The sequence below is a fragment of the Podarcis filfolensis genome (genome assembly GCF_964270895.1).
Source record: "Podarcis filfolensis genome assembly, chromosome: 12".
Lineage (NCBI taxonomy): Eukaryota > Metazoa > Chordata > Lepidosauria > Squamata > Lacertidae > Podarcis > Podarcis filfolensis.
The window spans coordinates 52,379,553-52,403,774 of record NC_139614.1 but is presented as its reverse complement, the minus strand read 5'-3'; the positions used below and the strand labels follow the sequence as shown (position 1 = coordinate 52,403,774).

General features: G+C 44.4%; 1 protein-coding gene across 50 annotated transcripts in view; it reads left to right on the top strand.

Annotated features, from left to right (window-relative positions):
* Positions 1-24,222, top strand: part of OBSCN (obscurin, cytoskeletal calmodulin and titin-interacting RhoGEF) — a 267,376-nt gene that overhangs the window by 104,615 nt on the left and 138,539 nt on the right. For 20 of the 50 annotated variants that reach the window (XM_083578984.1, XM_083579001.1, XM_083578979.1 and 17 more), the window contains 14 exons: positions 1,349-1,615; positions 2,600-2,863; positions 3,627-3,890; positions 4,062-4,325; positions 4,738-5,001; positions 5,344-5,607; positions 6,160-6,423; positions 7,925-8,188; positions 11,785-12,051; positions 14,127-14,399; positions 15,958-16,224; positions 18,288-18,554; positions 20,291-20,557; positions 22,680-22,949. In XM_083578984.1, coding sequence (XP_083435110.1) covers positions 1,349-1,615; positions 2,600-2,863; positions 3,627-3,890; positions 4,062-4,325; positions 4,738-5,001; positions 5,344-5,607; positions 6,160-6,423; positions 7,925-8,188; positions 11,785-12,051; positions 14,127-14,399; positions 15,958-16,224; positions 18,288-18,554; positions 20,291-20,557; positions 22,680-22,949 — 3,726 coding nt within the window. The remainder of the gene's footprint in view (positions 1-1,348; positions 1,616-2,599; positions 2,864-3,626; positions 3,891-4,061; positions 4,326-4,737; positions 5,002-5,343; positions 5,608-6,159; positions 6,424-7,924; positions 8,189-11,784; positions 12,052-14,126; positions 14,400-15,957; positions 16,225-18,287; positions 18,555-20,290; positions 20,558-22,679; positions 22,950-24,222) is intronic. The other 30 variants (XM_083579023.1, XM_083579021.1, XM_083579020.1 and 27 more) reach the window with 6 other exon arrangements.

Here is a 24,222-nt window from a genome sequence, read left to right as displayed (position 1 = left end):
TGAGAACCGCTGCCCTAGAAAAAGGAGCAGAGAGGCTGCTGTCTCCTCTCTGGGAGCTCACGCATTTGTGCAGTCTTGCCAACCCAAGGTTTGGTTTAGTGCGCTGGGTGAATGCTGCCAACAGATGTGTGCATGGATGTTTGGTGAAGGTGGGAGTAGAGGAACTGGCTTCCTTCTGGCCTGTTTTGCTGTTACTGTACAGATGTCTGTACACAAAACTGGTAGAACGTTGCCTCAGGAGAGTGAGGAAAATTCTCAGGGATGATTTACGCCCTCAGGCTGTTGGCTGCTGAATGAAAAGATAACAACAGGGCAACTGACTTTCGGGTCTGGTGGGTGTGCGTCAGTAAACGAAGGGAATTAAGACTAAGAGAGCTGAGGGTGGGGCGGGTTACTCGTGTAATCTCACTGTATACAAGTTGTACAAGTGACAATAAAGTATTTAAATGTGAAACTGGGGCAGAGGCAGCTGCATTAGGAGCATTTAATTCCACATGGTTGCAGAGTTATCAAGCTAGCTAGAGCTTTCCAACAGAAGGAGGGGCATAAGGGGGCATATAGTATCGCGTGTGCTTTTCTCTGGGGCTTGGGGGGAAGAGGAATGTAGAGGAAAGGAGAGGAGCCTATAGGCTAGATGATATGGAGCGAAAGGCATTTTGCAGGGCTAGTGGGGGAGGCATAATAGTGGCTCTCATTGCTAAAAAACGTGAAGCAGCCCTGAGCCTGTTTTAGAAGATTGCACTGTGTTTTACAAATAATCATCGCAGACACAAGATAGCATAGACATTCATTTCTTTAACCTAATATTGACTTGTGTTTAGGACATGACTGTCCTCTATGCAGTTTCTGTCAGTTCTCATTTGCAATACTGTTTCTCCTGACTGTCTTGGACAGTCTGCCCAAATTCTCGGAAGTCCTTCTACTTACAGAAACAGTTAAGACCCACCTGGGTTGGTGAATTATGCCATGGAGACCATGCAAAACACAGAGGTGTACAGTGCAAGTCAACCCCGAGCCACAAGGCTTATTTTGTGCAGGGAACCCTCATGTTGCAGCTCATTGGACAATTCTAGCAATAGGAGCATGAGAAGTCCAAGGAGCGAGCAACTATCTGTCTTCAAGAACCATGGCCAAAAATTGGGGACAGTTATAGGCTCTTCTTTCTTCTCAGTGGCACGATGTACTTAAGGTTCCATGTACAAGTGTATCATTTGCCCTCCCTCATGCTGATACCTTCTTGGAAATCAGAAAAGCCATACTGTAAATACTAGGGTAAGTGGTGAATAAGAGGAATCTCCTGGAATCTCCCAACTGCTGTGAATTTTAATGTGCTCTTTGTGATCTCCAGCCCTGCCTCCACGCTTCAAAACAGAGCTAAGCAACCTGGAGGTTGTAGAATGTGGAACAGCTAATTTGCAGTGTGAGCTGACCAAGGCAGCAGCTCCAGTGGAGTGGAGGAAGGGCAATGAGGTGCTCAAGCCGAACGACAAATACGAAATGAAGCTAGAAGGTGCTGTTGCTCAGCTTGTCATCCACAGTTTGGAACTGGGAGATGCTGGAGATTACAGCTGCACCTTTGGTGACCAGAAGACCTTGGCTTCCTTGAGAGTGAATGGTACATTTAATGGTTCTATTTCCCGTTTGTCAAATGCAACATGAGTAACCGCAGGAAAAGCAGCCATCCTTATCTGTCTGTCCTCCTGGACTCTCCCATGTAGCTAAGAGATCTAAAGAGGTTTACAACACTGATAGGCTGAGTATTATCGCTTGTATTTTGAGACCCAGGGAAACAACCAAAACATGCAGAAACTGTCAGGAGTTCAGCCTACACTCGAGTAGGACCCTGGCAGAGAGACATGCCTGACTGGCATGTTCCCTCCCTCCTGGTAGATCATTCGGGAGCTTCAAAAGCTTTCTTCTGCCCGAACATCACAGCGACCGATGCCAACCAACACCGGCACACTTAGGGATCTGCAGAGTTTGCGCAGTTGCATAACAGACCTTAGCAACTCAGCATTTTGGCTAATCTACTTTTATTTACATTTAAACACACACGGAGCACTGCAGCATGGCTCCCTCTCTCTCTAGCATCAGACAGTAAAGAGAAAAAGGACAAAGGACAATAGTCCCAGTTCACGGAACACAGTAACACAAACATCCTGTCTCCGTCACTTCCCACTCTGTGGAGTCAAAACATATACCCTCATGTGAAAGACAACAATCCCATGACTGCAATTGTGGAGCAGGAATTCTAACAGAAACCAGGGAAACAAGAGTGCTGTATTCTCAAGGATGTAGGTAATATAGAAGTATATAAAAGAGGCACACAGTAGGTTTGGGCTGAATGGACATCCAGCATAATGAAGGTTCTGCTGCATTGTCACTTCTGCTATCCTCCATAGTTAACGTAACCAGGTGGCCATGGAGTAATCTTGGTAATATACAACTAATACTGATTTTACTGGTGTGTTGATTCTCTTGCTGGGAATTGCAGAGAATTGTGGAGGAGGGTCTTTAAACCTCCCAGACTCTCAATGTATGTAAGAAACGTTTTTCAGATGTTGACATTCACTCAATATATTCATTCTAAACTTCTTAGCCCTCCCTGCCCTTTTCAAGAAAGGCATGGAGGATCAAGAGGCCTTGGAAGATGGGACGGTTGCCTTCCAGTGTGAGCTGACGAAAGCATCTCCTGTGGAGTGGAAGAGGAAGCATAAGTCACTCAAACCGAGTGACAAGTACAAAATGAGGCAGGAAGGTGCTGTCTCAGAGCTTGTGATAGTCAGCCTAGAACTTAAGGATGCTGGAGAGTATTCCTGTGTGTGCGGCAACCAGACAACAACTGCGGCTCTGACGGTGCACGGTAAATCAGTGTGTCCTAAATGTCTGGGTAGTCTGGAAAACCCTGGTCGTTCTTCCCAGCCTGTCCTCTGTGTGTGTTGACATCGCATTCTCCTCTGTGATGTGTTTTGTCATATCTTCCTAACTCACTGGATATCCCAGTGCATGTTCCTGCACTGATCACCCCCTTGGTCTATCTACTGTTTTCCCTCTATTCTAGAGTGGTGATTTTCAGACTCTGTTCTGGGGGAACCTAGAACTCTTCAGAAGGCTATTGAGGGTTCCTCAGTTAGAAGATCTGCAATGGAAGATGAGCTTCCCTGATAGACAGCTTGCCCACCAGCAGCAGCTGCAGGATAATTTTTACTCTTGGGTCTTTTCAGGACTGTGTGTTCCTCTAGAACATTTCCCATAACCTCTGCAATGAGTAAGGATTCCCTAGCAAACCAACAAGTAGACAAATAGATATAGAAAAGGTTCCCAAAAGTTAAAAAGTTTGAAAACCATAATTCTAGAGCATCCTTGCATTATTGCTCTCCTCGAAAGACCTCATGCATTCCCATTACTTTGTTTTGACATGGAGTGTTCCGTCGTCTGGCTAATGCACATTAACGATATCGCTGTGGCATGTCCACTTCTGTGGTGTGTTGTGGTCTCACTTCAGCTGGAAAGAATACTGGCATGAACCTACGTTAAACAGTAGCAGCTGTGGAGATCTGTTCATTTCACCCACACTGAGAGAACACAAGGTTGCTGAGAGTGTTTGCTGCTTCCTTGTTTCTTAGCCTTGCCCATAGTTTTCAAAGAAGAACTAAAGGGTATGGAAGCTGTGGAAGGCGAGGTGGCCACCCTGCGCTGCAAGCTCAGCAAGCCTGCTTCGGTCGAATGGAAGAAGGGCAGCCAGTCACTGAAGCACAGTGAAAAATACACGATGAGGCAGAAGGACACCATAGTGGAACTGCTGATTCATCACCTAGAAGAGGAGGATTCGGGCGATTATACCTGTGTGTGTGGCAGCCAGCAAACCACAGCTGCCTTAGCAGTACATGGTAATGCCATATATTTTAAAAGAACCATAATGTTTTCCACCATCCCTTCACCCATTTTTTTTTTGTATGTTGCTTGTCTTTGAAGAACACCCAATTTGGACTTGTCATGTCCATCGCAGTGGGCATCTGGGTAAGTGTGCTTTAACAGGCTCTACGTGTTGTATCCCCCAGTTCCACCAGCCCTCTTCAAAGAGCCCCTAAGGAATGTGAAAGCTACAGAAGAAGGAACAGCCACTCTATGCTGTGAACTAACTAAGGCCACTCCGGTGGAGTGGATGAAGGGGCAGCACTTGCTCAGGGAAGGTGATAAGTACAAAATGAGACAGGAAGGCTCTGTTGTTAAGCTGCTGATTCAAGATCTGGAACTGACAGATGCTGCCGAATATACCTGCGTCTGTGGAGACCAGAAGACAGTAGCTTCCTTGACCGTGAATGGTAAAGAAGTTAAATGCGTGGTCACCTACCATCCCACTAACTGTACATTATCTGGAGTTGGATTTAACTTCCACATGTTTGTGTTCGTCATCCGTATCTATTGTTGGGCATGGCCTGTCAACATTTGTCTAGAAGCAATCATCGTTGAAATAAGTTACCTGTTCCCAATTCATTTCGATGGTGTTTCCACAAGATAACAGTCTCTGTCTTGTTAAATTTTCCACTGGCTTCCCATAAATGGTGAAGACAGGAAGCTGTGTTTGCAATTACAACAAGTTGTTATCAGCTTCCTGCCTTTAAAGCCTTCCTGTATGTTTTGATTGTCTCTCGCTCCTTTTGTGTGGTCCACAGTGCTCCTCCCAAGTGGTCACTTGTTGTTTTAAGTGCAATGATTTTGTTCTGTGATCCTCAGCCTTGCCTGCAAGGTTCAAACACAACCTAAAGAACGTGGAAGCAACAGAAGGTGGCGTGGCCACACTGCAGTGTCAGCTGACCAAGGTCGCACCCGTGGAATGGAAGAAGGATGGCCAAGTGCTCCAAGCTAGTGAAAAGTGGATCATGAGACAAGATAGTGGCACTGTAGAGCTGGAGATCCATCAACTAGATCTTCAGGATATGGGAAACTATAGTTGTGTGTGTGGAGACCAACAAACTACAGCGTCTTTGACAGTCAATGGTAAACTATGGGTTGCGATTTAACTTCTCAGAAAATTTGTTAATTTCACCCTGAATAGCTACAGAATATCTGCCTTCCCTAACCTAGTGCCCTCCAGATGTTTCAGGCTACAGCTCCCATCAGTGCTGGCTGGGGATGGTGGGAATTGTAGTCCGAAATATCTGGAAGACACAAGGTGTAAGACAGTGCCCACTCTAGTCTGCAGCATAGTGAGCATGCACTTCCAAGTGCCATGGACTTCCACAACTTGATTCATAATGCATTTAGCACAGCTCACAACTGTACCTGCTGGTCCAAACTTTTGGAGATGTTCACGCGCTCTGCTTCTTTTATGTCCCGTAGCTCTCCCTGCATTTTTCAAGGAAGAGTTAAAGAGTGAGCAGGTTACAGAAGAAGGCTCAGTAACACTGCGCTGCAGGTTGAGCAAAGATGCCCCAGTGGCGTGGAAGAAAGGACACAACCTGCTGAATGCAGGTGGCAAGTACATCATGACGCAGCAAGGGGCTACTGCAGAGCTGACTATTGATCATGCAGAACTGCAGGATGCAGGAGATTATAGCTGTGCATGCGGAGACCAGCAGACAACAGCTGCTTTAACTGTCCATGGTAAAAGCAAAAGGCCAACATTGATTAGATGACTTCCTAGTATCACTTCTAAAACTTACGTTTTGTGCAATACCTATCTCAACTCTTTAACATTCTTTTATAATTTTATTTTTATATTTTTATATTATTTTGTCTTCCCGCTTCTCCCCCTGCTCCTGCCACCAAGTAGGAATGGGACAAGACAAGTTTTTCTCCTAGTACTTCTGGACTTACAAAGTCCCTCTTACTTTGATGAGACCATTCTAAAACCAATAGAAAATTGGTGGACTGGGCAGGGAGTGGGGTGGATCCGTAGGAACTTGAAACACCAATGTCTATGGCAAGCTTGAATCCTGAATTAAAATTGCTCCTTGTTGCCGTCATTGTTGGTTTCTTTAATAGGGATTCTACTCTGAATTAAAATAAAAGAGTAAAATAATAATAGGAAGTTACTATTGCATGTCTAATTTGCCTGGTTTTCAGTTTTATTCTTCATTTGGTTCTCTTCTCCTGTGGCCCTGAGTAGCCACCTGCATAAATGCCTAACAGTCCCGCTATCTGTTGCATCCTCAGCCTTACCTGCCTATTTCAAAGGTGAACTAAGGGACCAGGAAACCACCGAAGGTGAACTTGCTGTTCTTCGGTGTCAGCTGAGCAAGGTGGAACCAGTCGAGTGGAGGAAGGGGCAGCTGGTCCTCAGACAAAGTGAGAAATACACACTAAAGCAGGAAGGCGCCATTTCAGAGCTGCTGATCCACAGCCCTGATGAACAGGATGCAGGAGAATACACCTGTGTTTGTGGAGACCACCAGACCACTGCGACCCTAAGAGTCAATGGTAAACAATGCTACTTGACAAACAATGGGCTTTTCACGCTGCCTTGTAACATCGCAATTTGGGAAGCTCCACCCTCTCCTTCATCTCACTACTGTCCCTTTCCACTTCTTTCCCCTTTGGAATACCATCCTCTGTCTCTGTTGAACTAGTGGCTGTGTATACGTGAGAAGACCCCTTCATCATTACCATTTCGGCGTCTTCTGATGTCCTTGCGTCAACTACTTTCGTGTTGCTGTCTTCCAATGGCTACCATCCTGGTTTAAACTTTGTGTGTGTGTTCCACTGGTAATGCATGGAGCCGTTCTGGTTGCAACATGTGTCCGCGTTCAGCTATTGTGCACCTTATGTGTATCACATGTCTCTGTTTGTTTATGTCTTGTTGTTGAGCACCATAGAAGATTTATCACACATATGCCAAGCAAGCAGCGTCTTCTGCAGCCACCAAGCGAATGGGAATCAGGTGGAATTATGTTGCCCAAAGGAATCCATCATATGATGGGAAACCATTGTTGTCAAATCAAGGGCTGCTACATACAGTGGTACCTTGGTTTAAGAACAGCTTAGTTTATGAACAACTTGGATTAAGAATGCTGCAAACCTGGAAGAAGGTGTTTTGGTTTGTGAACTTTGCCTTGGAAACAGAACATGTTCTGCTTCCTGTTGAGTGTGTGATTTGTAAATCAAGTCCCCCGCTGCTATGGGAAAGCACGTCTTGGTTTAAGAACGGACTTCCAGAACGGATTAAGTTCGTAAACCAAGGTACCACTGTAGTAGTAATTACAGATTGAATTTTGAATGTCATGAAGAAAAGCCTTTTTTCACACAAGAGCTGCACAGTCAGGAAGTCACAGAAGGCAGAAGACTCACTCTGGTACTTGAGTTGACAAAGGCTGATGGTTTGGTGGAGGGAAGGAAGAAGCATAGAGGTCTCAGACCCAGCAACAAGTGCTTCATTAAGCAGGAAGACCCATTTGTTTCTGACGTAGATTCAAAGAGTGTTGAAGAATATACTTGCAACCATGAAGACCAGAAGACGACAGTCTCCTTGACAGTCAACAGTAAAATTGCATTGTGCAAGTACTGTGGGATGAGTATTTTATTGCCCATTGATCTCTGAACTTGAACTTCATCATTCCATTGCAAGTTGTTCCTGAAATACATTGTACATCCTCCTGTGTTCCTGTTCCTGGTCTTTCTGTTCTCTTGTCCCTGTGTTCCATTGCGTTTCGGTAGCATACATCCATGTCAGTGTCTCGTTTTTTGAGAAGGAGTGTGTAGAGATGACCTCCCACCATCCCAAAGTGCTGTCTCCCTTTCAAGACCGTGTGCCAATGCCTGATGAAGCCAATGGAGGCATTTCCATTGAAAATCAACTGGCATTGGACCTGGACTTTGTATAGATTCCCCATTCCACCTTATATTACCTACAACCTTCCCTCGTCTCATATCACCCAGCTACTAGTGTTGGGTCATCATACATTTATAAATCTGTGTTCTGCAGCCCTCCCAGCACAGTTCAAAATGGAACTGAAGGATGTAAACGCCATTGAAAATGAAACGGCCACACTACACTGTGAGCTCACCAAGGCCGCTCCGGTGGAGTGGATGAAGGAAGAAAAGAAACTAGCAGAAGGCAACAAGTACCGAATCAGGCAGGAAGAAACTGTCACAGAGCTGGCGATCCACAATTTAGACATGGAGGATGCTGGGCGCTACACCTGCACATGTGGAGACCAGAAGACAACTGCTGTCTTAACAGTTAACGGTAAAGTGTGTGAAATGGATCCAGCCAATGAATGTATCGATAGTCAAATTCTAGAATTATAAATAAGTTTGGGATTATGGTAGGGCTGCAAAGTAAATATTTCAGTCTCATTCTGTGGAATGGTTTGCTCATGTATAAAGGTACAGTCATGGATGACTCTGGGGTTGCGGCACTCATCTCGCTCTACTGGCCAAGGGAGCTGACGTTTGTCCGCAGACAGCTTCTGGGTCATGTGGCAAGCATGACTAAGCCGCTTCTGGCGAACCAGAGCAGCGCACGGAAATGCTGTTTACCTTCCCGCTGGAGTGGTACCTCTTTATCTACTTGCACTCTGACGTGCTTTTGAACTGCTAGTTGGCAGGAGCTGGGACTGAGCAATGGGAGCTCACCCCGTTGCGGGGATTCAAACCACCGACCTTCAGATCAGCAAGCCCTAGGCTCTGTGGTTTAGACCACAGCGCCACCCGCGTCCCTACTTGCTCATGTACACACATGACTTAACTGCTTTGCACTTGATTGATTTACAAGTGATAACTGGCAGCTGAATGTTTGAACTAGTGGTCAGCATTGTGCAGGAGAGGACACTGGGTGACTTGAAAGTTCAGCCTGCAAGGTTTCATCTGGGATGACTTATTTGCCCATGAAAGTTGTTACTTAGATGTTGCCGTCATCAAGTAATGAACATATGTGTGCCTGCAGTGAACCAGGCCTATAGTAGTAGTGGAGGTGATGGTAACAGTAATAATAACTTATATATATATATATATTTAAATGATATTTATTCAAAATTTCATCAATACATAGAAACAAGAAAACCAGAAAAATACTGCAAAAAATAAAACAAAAAGAAAAAACCAAAAAAGAAAAATACAAATCTCAGTTACAACTTTTCATTTGCTTATTTCTTGAACTTCCTCACACCTCCCTTTTCGTATTCTAGTTTAATTCATTATTCCAGCAAATTCTTCCCATGTTTCTCAATTTTAATTTAAATGATTAATCTTCACAATCTATCTTATTTATTAATTCAACATAACCTTTCCATCTTTTAATTTAATCTGTTATTCAATTTACCTTAATCTCTTTAACCTTATCTTATCTTAAAATTCTTAAAATTTTAAAGTTTACATCATATTCATTCATATCTCCTTAAATCATTTCTGCTAAAGCCAATTTAGTTCCTTTCCAGCATATTCCCTGATATTTCATTAATGTTACACTAATTTCAAAATTAACAAAAGAATTTCCCTTCATATCTCTAATTTTTATCTAACATCCCTTCTTCCTGGTTTCGGGTCATGTTAGTCCTTTCTGTCCATTACATCCAGTCCATCAATCTGGTGTTCTTATGTCCGAGGCCCTTAAGTCTCTTCTAGGCCCCTTCTGCACATTTTCTTGTCCTTGTTTGTGCTTACGCACTTCTTTGTCTATTGTTGGTTTCTTGGGGAGTGGGTCTCCGGAGGGTTCCATCCGGTAATAATTTCCATTTTCCTTCGTCAGACTGGCCCCTTCCCCCCAGTCCCACTCCCCGTCGTCATCTTTGTAATCCAAAAAGTATTTATCCAAAAGATAGTTGTTCACCTGTTTCATAGTCCCGCTAGAGTTAAGAGCTTCCTTGACTTCAAACACTTCCCAGCACTCTCCAAGTTCAATCTTCCAACGCAGTGGCTTTTGTTCCTGCAGGACTTTGGATCTCTCCATTTGTGTTGTTTGAGGAATAATCACTGCCTCTTCCTTCTTCATCTGCCCTTGGACTTGCCTTGTCAAACCAGATTCTTGAATTGGTCGCTGTATAACTTCTTTATCCTTATTCCCTGTTAAATCATATTCACTGGCCACAGCACTCATCAAGTCCAATTTTTCATGCATCAAATTCATTTTCTCATGCAGCTGCTCCAGCAAGGCATTTGTCATGCCAAGGGCAGACACCAAACCTTCCTTCCAACACATTTCTGTTCAAGGTCAAACGGCTGGTCCCACGATCCAAATCTCGCAGCTGTAGAGTCCAAGTAAACTGCAACAACAAACTAACAGGCTCCCTCTAGGGGACACAATTTCTATTTATATCCACTTTTGAAATGTATCCAACAAAGGAGATTACTTTCGATTTCAAATCCTTTCAATTTTCAGATACTTTGTATCTTTAAAATACAGAAATGCAGAAGGTAGCGTTGAAGTTAATTTGTTTCTCTTCTTTTTTTTTTTAACTATCTGTCAAAGTACTCCACTTTCAATCAATGGACGTCTCAAACAATTTCTGTCCCGACACCCCGTCCCCAGGTTTGGGACGATGGAAACTTAAATTCCTTTACTCTCCTCCTGCAGGATTAAACAGTCAAATTCCCCCCCCCCTTTTCTCCTGCTTCCAAGGGGGTTTTATTGGTTGTGGATGCAGGAAATTTCCAACTTTAAAGCAGTTTTCCAGGCTATTAGGTTGCAAGGTCTTTGCTTCAGTCTATATACAAAAAGCGGAAGGCGGACTTCCTGTTTAAACCTTCCCGCTTGTGCCTAATTCATAAATTTTGCAAATTTCTTGATCCAATTCTCCGTTTTTACTCACGGGTACTTGATTTAGAGTCCAAATGTCATCAGGAAAAAGTCAGCGCTCTCCAGCGATGGCTGTGCGGCTTCCCTCCATGGAAATAGCGATCGGTTCACAGCACCGCGCTGCTCACCCCACTTCACTCCGGAGGCCCGAAAAGGGGTTTCCTCGTGAGTAGGGGAGGCACTCTTGGTGCTCTGCTGAACCCCACATTCCCAGGCTTCTCCGCCTGGGATTTCTAGCAGGCCCCCACCTTCGCCGCGGCGGGAAGACCCAATTTCCACGGAGCCCATTCCTCCGATCGGAGGAACTCCGCCATTCGTCGTTGGCGCTAACCCGGAAGTCCCTATAGTAATAATAACTTATAACACCATAACTTATAACACCATAAGACCAGTTTCTGGCAATTTATACTTTCTTTTTGGTACTTTCACAGAATTTTTAAACCATAAAGATTTGAGATGCCTTGTGTTGACATTTTGAAATTTGGGGTCTTGTACGTTGTTAAGAATGGCAATTTTCAAAACACTGAAATGTGAAACTAGGAGCTATTCACAGCCATGCAGTAAATATAGTTTATTGTTTTGGTCATCATAGTCATTTGCATTCCGTTGCAGTGAATGCCACGTGTTTACTGTCTGAAACACTTATTATTATTGCTAGATAAAAGTCCTGATTGACTACTGTTCTTCCCACTGTCCCACCGGGCAAGTTGATACAAACTAAGTATAACTCCTTAAAGCCATCCTAGCAAAAGCAAACTGTACTAGGGAAAAACCAGGTATTCACCATGGACCTTGAAGATGTCCTTGCATATGGTTAACGGTAACAGTCCCCCACATTGCAGCAAAATCTCTAATGTTGTGAATGATGCTCATCTCCGTTGTTTCCATCTATTGTTTCTTTCCTCCAAACAGCTTTTTCTTTCTTTCCTTTTTTTGCGTGAGGAAGGAGCCTCCACCGGGGTTTCGCCTTCCCAGACCGGTTCCTCGTCTTGCACCTACGAGCATTGTGGCCCATGTTTTGTCTTCATCTCTTGTTGTTGGCTCCACAGCCCTCAAGCCTGAATTCAAGCAATGGCTGAAGAATGAGAAAGGGGAAGAAGGTGGAACAGCCAGGCTGCGCTGCGAGGTGACGGTGGTTAAGGCATCGGTGGAGTGGAGGAAAGATGGCGTGGCGCTTCATCCCGGTCCCAAATACGAAATGAAACAGGAAGGTGCCAAGCACGAGCTAGTTGTTCGCGATTTGGAAACCAAAGACAGTGGAGAGTATTCCTGCATCACTGGGGATCAAACCACGTCGGCAAAGCTGGAAGTTAAAGGTAAGAGGCAGCATTCCTGGCAATTCTTGCCATTACAATTTGGCAGTCTAATCTTTTGCGATGGGGTAAGCTCCCATTGCTCTGTCCCAGCTCCTGCCAACCTAATAATAATAATAATAATAATAATAATAAAAAAAAAAAATTTTTATTTATATCCCGCTCTCCCCAGCCAAAGCCGGTCTCAGATCGGCTAACAACAATAAAAGTAACACAGTTCACATAAAACCACAATCAATTCATTGAAATGCATTCTAAAATCAATTCATTCTAAACTCAATTCAGAATCAAATTAATGGCAACCATTGGGCTAGCAGTTCGAAAGCACGCCAGTGCAAGTAGATAAATAGGTACAGTTGCGGCGGGAAGGTAAACGACGTTTCCGTGCGCTCTGGTTTCCGTCACGGTGTTCCGTTGCGCCGAAGTGGTTTAGTCATGCTGGCTACTTGACACAGAAAGCTGTCTGTGGACAAATGCCGGCTCCCTTGACCTGAAAGTGAGATGAGCACCGCAACACCATAGTCGCCTTTGACTGGACTTAACCTTCTAGGGGTCTTTTACCTTTACCTCTCTTATTTAGGGTTGCCGTATTCAGTGGCGTAGCGTGGGTTGTCAGAACCCGGGGCAAGGCAAGTAATTTGCACCCCTAACCCGTGGATTTGCGCCCCCTAACCCGTGGATTTGCGCCCCCTAACCCCCAGATGTTGCGCCCGGTGCGGCCGGCCCCCCCTGCACCCCCCACGCTACGCCACTGGCCATATTTCAAGAGGTATAAATCCAGACACAAAAAGTTGTTTAGCTTTTTCAAGGGCAATTGTCTGATAGTCCCTCCGCCAGAGCCCAGGTCACCTGCACCAGAACCTGAACCAGAGTTGCCCCCCCAAACAAAAAAGATAAAAAAATAAAAACCCAAAATCCAGGATATTTTAAATTCCCCTTGGATGGACATGTAGGACCCCCAAAAGAGACATGTCTGGGAATTCCTAGACATATGGTAACCCTATCTTTTTGTATGCCAAGAATGTATAACTCAACATGCATGGCCATTGCATTAGACACTGGATCCAGGGTAGGCTTTAGCTAGATCATGGTATGTTCCAATTTAATTTTCAAAAAACAGATGGAATGCAGGCAATTTAAAAAGTAAGAGAAATGGAAGCTTTATATTCTCCAGATGCTGTTTTCTGTGGCATAGTAGTAAATTCTGTGTTCCTTCTTGAATGGTAGAATATTCACAGTTACCCCATGGGTTCTCATTCAACTGCTTAGATCTGTGGAAGTGGCACTGTTGCAGATGCCACCTGATACTTGTTCCGCCCTTCCAGAAAACCAGCTCTTTTAGTGTGGCAGCAGCAACCACACTTTGGAACTCCCTGTCTATTGACATTAGGCAACCACCTTTGATGTACTAACTTTGGCACCTGCTTACAACATTTTTTTATTAAACAAGCTTTTATCTGTAAGATGCCTTGAGTCCCGTCAGGGTTAAAAATAAATAAATAAATAAATAAATAAATAAATAAATAAAATAATATCCAGACATGTAGATTTTGACGCATTATAATCTTTTTTTTTTTACTGCTAATTATTTTAAAGCATTTTAAATTGTTTTCAACTGCTTTTTCAATTGTTAATTTAAACATTTCTTGGAAAGCACTTAGAGGTTTTCCTACACTCAATCAATATACTGTGTCGATACAGTGGTACCTCGGGTTACAAACACCTCAGGTTACAAACACTTCGGGTTACAGATTCCGCTAACCTGGAAGTAGTACCTTGAGTTAAGAACTTTACCTCAGGATGAGAACAGAAGTCATATGGCGGTGGCGTGGCGGCAACGGGAGGCCCCATTAGCTAAAGTGGTACCTCAGGTTAAGAACCGTTTCAGGTTATGACTGGACCTCCGGAATGAAAGAAGTTCGTAACCAGAGGTACCACTGTATTGTTTAATAAAAGAAATATGCATGCCTGGCTTGTAGGATAGTTACAGAGAACAAAGCACTGGCTGCATCAAATGGCGATGGTCCACACTATGAGAACTTTCCCCCCTCAATTTCCACCATCGCTGACACTTGCAGGACTTGACATCACCATCATTAGGGGGCTGAAGAACATGGAGGTCTTTGAGGATGAAGATGTGACCTTTGAGTGCAAGGTCTCCCACGACAATGCGAAGGACGTGGAGTGGAAGCTTCAGGAGGCCTCTCTCCAGAGCAATGAGATGAACAAGATCTCCGTTGAAAAAGGCAGGGTCCACATATTGCAGTTGAGGAAGGTGACCCAGCAAGATTCAGGCACCGTCACCTTCCGGGTTGGACCATATACCTCCACAGCACAGCTCAAAGTGAAAGGTAATCCCACGAGGGCCGTTGTGACAAAACTACTAGGCAAGCCAACTATGCTACCATATTTTTCGCCTCATAAGACGCACCGGACCATAAGGCGCACCTAGTTTTTAGAGGGGGAAATCAAGAAAAAAAATCTTATTCCCCCCCAGCCCCAAAGAGCGCGCAGCCTGTCCGCTTCTCCCAGAGCTGCTGGGGCTGCCAGGGGAAGCCCGGGTTCCCCCCCCCCAGCCCCAAAGAGCAAAGAAGCCAAGACAGCGAGGGGGATCCATCCCGCTGGCTATCTTGGCTTCCTCTTTAGCTGCGCGCAACCTCTCCAGCCGGGAGAGGCTGCGCGTGGCTAAAGAAGCCATAGCCGCGTGCAGCCTCTCCCTGCCAGAGGGGCTGTGCGTGGCTATCCCTGAAGCCTTCTGAGCGCAGCGCAAGTTCCCGCTGCACTCCTTAGGCTTTGGGTTCCTTTTGCTGAAGCCAGGAGAGCAAGACTCTCCTGGCTTCAGCGAAGGGAACCTGAAGCCTCCAGAACACAGCGGGAACTTGCGCTGAGCTCTGAAGGCTTCAGGCGGCTATCCCTGAAGCCTGGAGAGCGGTGCACACCGACCCCTTTCGCTCTCCAAGCTTCAGCGAAAGCAACGCGAAGCCTCCGGAGCGTGGAGGGAGCACTCCCTCTGCGCTTCGGAGGCTTCGCGTTGCTATCGCTGGAGCCAAGGAGCCTGCATTCGCTCCATAGGACGCACACACATTTCCCCGTAATTTTTGGAGGGGAAAAGTGCGTCCTATAGAGCGAAAAATATGGCATATCTTGAGCCTGTCCTTGTGATTGGCAGAAGGGAGAAAATATATCAATATTTTTTAGCATAATCGGCTTCCGGTTACTGCTGTAAAATGTTGTGAGACAGGAACCCATAATTCCACAAGACAGGCTGAATATGACTAAGGAAAAAGAAACAGATCAGTACATGTGAAAGAAGTGGGAGAAAAATATTTTGTATTCTAATGAGCATTGCGATCATGCAAGGCTGAATGTATTTGTTGTGCAATAAGTTTAAATAAAAGGGATGTGGGTGGTGCTGTGGGTTAAACCACAGAGCCTAGGACTTGCCGATCAGAAGGGGTTTGAATCCCCGCGAGGGGGTGAGCTCCCGTTTCTCGGTCCCTGCTCCTGCCAACCTAGCAGTTCAAAAGCACGTCAAAGTGCAAGTAGATAAATAGGTACCGCTTTGGCGGGAAGGCGTTTCCGTGCTCTGCTCTGGTTCGCCAGAAGCGGCTTAGTCTTGCTGGCCACATGACCCAGAAGCTGTACGCCGGCTCCCTCAGCCAGTAAAGCGAGATGAGTGCCGCAAACCCAGAGTCGGCCACGATTGGACCTAATGGTCAGGGATCCCTTTACCTTTACCTTAAGTTTAAATAAAACAGACTAAGAAGAACATGAAATAATTTCTGAATCTGCAAAATTAATCACACGAGCCTGGAACCTGTTTTAAGGCACTATGAGGCACCTGGGTCGTATTTTCTGCTAGTCCCTCTAGCAGTTTTCTAAAATACTATTCATATTTTGTATTTTTAGCACCACTTCCCACATTTAAAGAGGAGCTGGCTAACAAAGAGTTGCAAGAGGACAGTACGGCCATCTTGAAATGTGAAGTCTCCCAGCCTGGTGTATCGGTGACATGGAAGAAGGGAGCCCAAGTGATTTCTCCAAGTTCCAAGTATGAAATCCAGCAAGAAGGAACAGTACTCACCTTAAAGATTTACAATTTAAAACCAGAGGACTCTGGCAAATACACCTGTGACATTGGGAACCAGAAAACCACAGCAACCATCTCCGTTGAAGGTAGGGGTTTTATTAAGTCAACAGGTCCTAGGATCTGTACTGCAAATTACTCGTCCCTAGTTGTCTTTCTTTCTAGACTAAAAGGCCTTAACTGGCCTTGGATACTAGCTATTCTTCTTAACCGTTAACATTTAGGTTATCAGAGCCCTGCGCTGATGAGAACCTGTCAGCTATAAGCTTTATAAAGGTAAAGGGACCCCTGACCATTAGGTCCAGTCGTGGCCGACTCTAGGGTTGCGCTGCTCATCTCGCTTTATTGGCCGAGGGAGCCGGTGTACAGCTTTCAGGTCATGCAGCATGACTAAGCTGCTTCTGGCGAGCCAGAGCAGCGCATGGAAATGCCATTTACCTTCCCGCTGGAGCAGTACCTATTTATCTATTTATCTATTTGCACTTTGACGTGCTTTCAAACTGCTAGGTGGGCAGGAGCAGGGATCGAGCAACGGGAGCTCACCCCGTCGCGGGGATTTGAACCGCCGACCTTCTGATCGGCAAGTCCTAGGCTCTGTGGTTTAACCCACAGCGCCACCTGCGCCCCATAAGCTTTATAGTGTATGAATAAATATAAAAGGCTAATCAACATAAACAAATCTATATGTACTAAACTACTAGTACATAGTTTCTGAGAAGCCTCCTCTTACCATTGCATCCTACCCTTGTCATTTAGATCTATGGATGTAACATAGCTTACCCTAAAGCAACATCGCACTGTGATTTAGGAGCCAGTGTGGCATATTGGTTAGAGTGCTAGACTATGAACTGGGAGGAAGAAATTTATAGACTATCTTCAGAAATACTGTAAAATTAATGAATGTTAAAATGATGTTGGATTGAAAATAAGTGGCATTAGCAACAAAGTTAATAAGAATATGCAAAAATGAATTGATAATGGATGAAAATATAGAGTTATAATATGTTAAGATACAGAGTTAAGATAAACGAAAAAGGGTAAGGATTTGCTGATTTGATTATTTAAATGGGAATACAAAAAGGGGAGGTGTGAGGAGGCCAAGGAAATAAGCTAATGAGTTTAAAGTTACAAAAAACGGATTTGTTTTTAATTCTTTTTTAGCTATTTGTCTTTTGTATTTTGTATTTTTATTCTTCTTTTTTCTTTTTTATGTATTTTTCTATGTTCTCTTTTTTGTATCTTTTTCTTTTTATATGACCTTTTTATTTTTTGTAAACTTATGTTTTTGTAAAACTTCAATAAATATCTTTTTTTTTAAAAAAAGACTATGATCTGGGAGACCAGGGTTCAAATCCCCACCCAGTCGCGAAGCTCACTGGGTGACCTTGGGCCAGTCACCATTTCTTAGCCTAACCTACCTCACAGGGCTGTTGTGAGGATTAAATGGGGAGGTGGAGAACCATGCACCAATCTTGAGCTCACTGGAAGATAAAGATGGTTTTTGAAAAATGCTCGGAGTTGAGTGTGGATTTCATGCTCTTTATTCAGCTCATAGTAGTGAGGAATGGAAGTTTTCCCGAACTGTCTGCTTTATATACATTATTTACACAATGGGCCCCACGTGATTGGCTAATTCCGGGATTCTCCTGTAGGCCAATCAGGTTGCGGATTCACTTCCACCTGGAGTTGGATTGGGTGGCTCCTGCGGACCAATCAGACTGCTGCATTCTGAATCCTATTGTTCTAGGACCAATCAGACTGCTGCAATTTGGATCCTATTCAACTCAGTACATAACAGTTTTTATATTGCAATTTTATGTTGTGAACCACCCTGAGATCTGCGAATGATGGGTGTTATACAAATGTAAGAAATAATAATAATATTTCTACAGATGTAATGAAATAAACGAATGCTAGCATGTGCTTTGAGTGGCACCAAGTTATATAGAATTCACTTCCTCTACAAGTGAAGCAAGGCCCAACATTCTTAGTTTTTTGGCATTTGTTGAAAACTTTTATCGAGAACTTTAGGCTCAAGACCAACTGCCGGTCTGCCTCTCCTGATCTGTAGCTGATGGTCTGCATTACAAATCCCCAAATAACCATTTGCCTTCAACTCACAATCATCTCATTCCTCACATGTGGCCCTCAGCTCTCCCAGCCCTTTTTGAAGCCCAGCTTGAGAGCCAGGAGGTTGAGGAAGGCTCAGTGGTCACCCTCCTTGCCAAGCTCTCCAAACCTGACGTGCCCGTGAAGTGGAGCAGAGGCTCAGTCCGACTGCGAGCCAGTGACAAGTACGAGATGAGGCAAAAGGGCTCCACTGTTGAGCTTCTCATTCACAATGCGCAGCCAGAGGACTCTGGGAACTACACCTGTGACTCTGGGGACCAGCAGACCACAGCATCAGTGCTTGTCAAAGGTGAGGAGGAGCACATTTCCTTAAATTTTGCTGCTGCTGGGACTGGTCTTGCAGGATCTGATTTCTTTCCGCAGGGCCTGTAAGACAGAGTTGTTCCGCCTGGCCTTTGGCTTGGAATCAACTTGATCCCCTTCCCCTCTTTCCTTTTTCCTTTCTCCTTCTGTAATGGAACTCCTATTTGGGGACTTTCCTGGCTTTTTTCAGGCCCACGTAGGACCAGTCTGGATAGCTGGCCTTGATGAAGATTTGACATTTTCATCCCCAAAAAGTTTTTGATTTGAGTTTCTACTGAAATGAGGCTGCATTTTAATGCTGTATTTTAATCTTGTTTTTAAGTTGTATTTTAATTGATTGTTTTATACAATTGGCTGGGGAGGGCAGGGTATAAATAAAACTTATTATTATTATTGGAATATCAATGAGCAGACCCTGGAGAGCATGTTATGCCCAAGTTAGCTTGACTGCATTGGCTCCTGGGCTCAGCACGAGGTGATGGTTATTTTCTTTCAAATCCTGAATAGCTTGGGCCACATGTGTACCCTGTCCACCAAAGGAGGAGCGATCGGGGTTGGTCGTTGTTGAGGGCAGCCAGTTCTTCTGCTATGGAATTCCCCACCCAGTGGGACTTGCTAGGCTATGCCTTTGCTTAGTGAACACTGGCAAGGTGTTTTAATAACCAAATAGGTAAAGGTACAGGGACCCCTGACCATTAGGTCCAGTCGCGGACGACTCTGAGGTTGCGGTGCTCATCTCGCTTTACTGGCCGAGAGTCGGCATACAGCTTCCAGGTCATGTGGCCAGCATGACTAAGCCGCTTCTGCTGAACCAGAGCAGTGCATGGAAACGCCGTTTACCTTCCCGCCAGAGCGGTACCTATTTATCTACTTGCACTTTGACGTGCTTTCGAACTGCTAGGTTGGCAGGAGCTGGGACTGAACAACGGGAGCTCACCCCGTCACGGGGATTCGAACCGCTCACCTTCTGATCGGCAAGCCCTAGGCTCTGTGGCTTAACCCACAGCGCCACCCGCATCCCTAATAACCAGATACTTCCTCATAAAAGTGCAGGGTCTCCATCTGCTGGATACAACCCAACCAAACTCTTAAACCATCTCTGTCCCACTGGCCCCAAGTGGGAGAGTTAAGTGTGGTGATATCATTGGAACTTAAGTTTAGCTTGGGCTGGTTAATTGTACCCCCATGTCCTTCTAGTTTTAAATATTTGGGTCTCTCTTTAAAATGTTCTATACGTTTCTATGCATTTTTTCAACAAATGAAGAAGCAACTGATACATTAAAATATATTAGAGGTCTGCAGCCAATATTTTGGGTACTACATTCCAACACACACAGCCTGTGTCTCTACTGTCTCTTGTAACTCTGTCGCTACTCCCCAACATTAATTAATGTTCAACGAACAAACTATGGGCTGGTGAATTCAGAAGCACCACTTCCACACATAAGGCAAAAAATTACCAAAGTGTTACGCAATTCAATCCCCTTGGCCTGGAACATTAAATATCCACATTGGAAACCCACACCCACCCCATTAATTTTCTCAAGATTATAATTTTTTGTGCAAAAACAATTTCATCTATATGTATAAAACAAAACAAAAAACGACACAGGTAACAAAGTTTAGCTGCCATAAATGTGTTACTTTTGAGGCACCTTTGGTTACTGTTATGAACCACCCTGCATTATTTTCTCTGCCTTTCCCATTTCTGTCCTTTTATAGCTTTGCCAGTACTTTTTGTTAACCTGCTTGAGAATCAGGAGGCGGTAGAAGGCGGCACAGTCACCTTGCGCTGCGAGATCTCGAAAGGTGGTGCACCTGTGAAGTGGAAAAAGGATAGATCCCTCCTGAGGTCCAGTGGCAAGTACACCATGAAGCAAGTAGGCACTGTGGTGGAGCTGATTGTTTCTGAGCTGACTGCTGATGATGCAGGAGTATACAGCTGTGACACAGGAGACCAGGAGACTACTGCTTCTCTGCTGGTGAACGGTAAGGCCTCAGACGTTCTTTTGGAAAATCATAGAATTGTTGGAAGGGATCTCAAGGGTCATCTAGTTCTAACCCTCTGGAATGCAGGAATCTCAGCTGAAGCGACCATGACAGGTGGCCAGCCAACCTCTGCTTCAAAACCTCCAAGGAAGGAGAGTCCACCACCTTCTGAAGGAGTCCGTTCCACTCTCAAACAGTTCTTACTGCCAGAATTTCCCCCCTGATGTTTAATAACTTTCTTGTAACTTGAATCCATTGATTTGAGTCCTACCCCTCCAGAGCAGGAGAAAACAAGCTTGCTCCATCTTCCATGAGACAGCCCTTGAGATATTTGAAGATGGCTCTCATATCTCCTCTTAGTCTCCTGAGAGATGATGACTTATTTGTCACTGCTGACTTATTGGTTACTTGCTATGCAAAAAAAAAAGCCTCTTAGCAGCTTAAAGGTAAAATAAAGGGCCCCCTGACCATTAGGTCCAGTTGTGGCCGTCTCTGGGGTTGTGGCGCTCATCTCACTTTATTGGCCGAAGGAGCCGGCGTACAGCTCATGTGGCCAGCATGACTAAGCTGCTTCTGGCGAACCAGAGCAGCACACAGAAACGCCGTTTACCTTCCCGCCAGAGTGGTACCTATTTATCTACTTTGACGTGCTTTCAAACTGCTAGGTTGGCAGGAGCAGGGACCGAGCAACAGGAGCTCACCCTGTCACGAGGATTCGAACCGCCGACCTTCTGATCGGTAAGTCCTAGGCTCTGTGGTTTAACCCACAAAGACACAGAGCGTAAGTAACATAAAATCGAAAAGGGAAAAGACGAACAAGGCACTATAACAAAATAGAGGTTGGGAAGAAGCTCAATTCATACACACACACACTTTTATTGGTTTTTTTTAACATATCATTTCCAACGATCATTTAACATAACTTCTTATCTTATACAATATTTTAGACTTTAGACAACTTCTGAAGATTTTCCGTTCTTTATCACTTGTTCTGCATTTCTTAATTTCTCTATTACTTTTAATTATCTTAACGAACAATTCTCATCATTGTCTTTCTTGCCATATTTCAAATAGTCCTCCTTACAGAACTTCTTGCAGTCCTACTAGCGTAATCTGTTTATTACAATTGCTTTTCAAATAGTTCAGATATTTACTCCAGTCTTCTAAGAATCTCTGGTCCCGCAGATTTCGAATCCTTCCTGTTAATTTATCTAATTCAGCATAGTCCAGGGGAGAAGCTCAGTTCAGTTCACATTTAAAGGCAGACTTAACTAATTCTCATTTTCCAAAACAATATGTGAACTGGAACACTTCATTCTTTAAAATGCATACTCTTAATTTGGCAATACAGTTCCCCAGCCATGCAATTTGTTTAAAAATACATCTACTAGGGTCAAGCATGCTGAAAATAACATGCAAAATTTGATTACATTTGTGAAATGGCTTTGATACATGTAAAGCAGGCAAAATTGCATACAAAATTCACATTAAAATGCTGCTTTATTTTCACAAGAACCTTTTAAAAAAGCACAGACTAATGAGGGGAACTGAACTTAAGATGGGAAATGTTATGTATTCAGTGGTCAGTGCCTGAGTTTGTGTCTGGACTAAGGATTCTGAGCTTCTGTGTTCTGATTCGATACATGATGTCCAGTCACAGAATATTTCAGGAATTGGGCCTCTGCCATTGGCCCTTGAACTCTGAGTCGTGATTCGCAGCTTGGAAGTTTAGATAGCCAATCACGTTGGGAGTGGGAGTGGCCCAGGCTTTCAAGAATATATATAAGCAGTTGCTTTCCCCCGTTTCCCAGTTATGTAGTTCAATAAATGTTCTTGCTGTGTCTTGCCTCATGGGAACCCACCTACTTTTCATGAAAAATGAGAAAGTGATACTGAAATAGACAGATTCACCCATTCCTATTGTTTCCATGGGTACTTTTTTCAGTTTTAATGGCCAAGGTGTGCACTAAACAGCCAAGTTGTGGTTATTCATCTGTTTCCTGCAGCTGATGAATATCAGAGACCACATTTAACAGGTGCTTACGAATACTGTAGCAAGAGATATGGAAAGAAAAAAGGAACTAGGGAAAAATATATATATATATTTCTGCTTTAATTTTAGAAGCGCCAGCCACCATAGTGGAGGCACTGAAAGATATCACCTTGTACGAAAACGAAGATGCCGTGTTCCAGTGCAAGGTCTCTCGGGAGAAGGCAAAGGACGTGGAATGGAGTCTGAGCGGGGTGCCTCTCCAGTCCAACGAAATGAACGAGATTGAGGTTCTAGGGAAAGTTCACACGCTCACCCTCCGGAAGGTGACACTCGAAGACTCCGGCTCCGTCACTTTCAAAGTGGGACAGAATTCTTCTGAGGCCCAGCTGACCGTGCAGCGTAAGTGAGCTAACTCTTTATAGGGGGAATCTATGTTACTGACCCTCAAACTGGTCCACCATTTTTTTTTTGCAAATGAGGCCCAGCTAATTGAGCAGCACAAGTAAGCCAGTCCTTCAGAGGGAGAGCTCTCCCTTCTGACAAAATAATCTGGATCCTGCAATACCCTGTTGTGTCTGTCAGAAGAAACTTAGCCCTGTTGTTCGAAAAATGTGCCCGTCTACTCAAATCACAAATCTCTTTACTCTAAGTGGGGTTCCTTTGAGGTGAATATTGGGGATGAGAATCAGCGATGAAAGGTCCCAGGACTACTGTGCTTAAGTGAGGCTGCTATAATGATTTTATCTAATGAAACCTCTGTGGGTAGTGATGTTTTTCAAGAATTATTTTAATGATTATTGTGTGTGTGTGTGTGTGTGTGTGTGTGTATTTGGTTGCATTGTTTTGTACATACCGTATTTTTCTGTGTATAAGACAATACTTTTTGCTAAAAAAAAGGCAAAAATTGGGTGTCGTCTTATACATGGATAGTGAATGCAGAGAGGGGACGTGCGATTAATGGCAGCAGCAAGCAGGAGATTGGCAGCGGCAATTGGGCAGGTGATTGGTGGCTGCGGCAAGGCCTGCTGGCGATTGGCTGTGGCTGCGGCAATTGGGCAGGCGATTGGCAGTTGTGGCGAGGCAGGCAGGCGATTGGTGGCTGCGGGAAGTGGGCAGGTGGGCTGTTAGTGGCAGTGAGCGGGCAGACAATTGGCGGCTGCAGTGAGGTGTGCCATCGGCAGTGGCTGTGGCAAGCGATTGGCAGTGGCGGGCAAGCGGGTGAGTGATTGGCGGAAGTGACCTCCCTCACCCCCCCCCCAAAAAAGCTAAACAACTTATTTTCTTAATTTTGGGTTTAAAAAAATAGGGGTTATCTTATACATGGGGGTGTGTGATACCTGGAAAAATATGTTATTTTACAAATAGAGAGATCTGGGAAATACGGTAAATATTTTTAAAATAGAGATTTGGGAAATAAATATAGGTACAAAACAATGCAACCAAACAAAATAATTATTACAGAGGATTTATTAGATAAAAGGTTTTACAGCCAGGGAAAATGTCCTAATTAGATGTTGGACAGTGTGAGTCCTCTATTATTTTTTGCAGAAAAAAATATTCCCCCCCCCCCCGGGAATAGTGCAAAAGTAATTAATTTTTTATGCTTGCTGAACAATTAAGCAGCCCATCGGGGGATGAAGCTCTTCTCACTGTGTCACAGTTCTCTGAAATA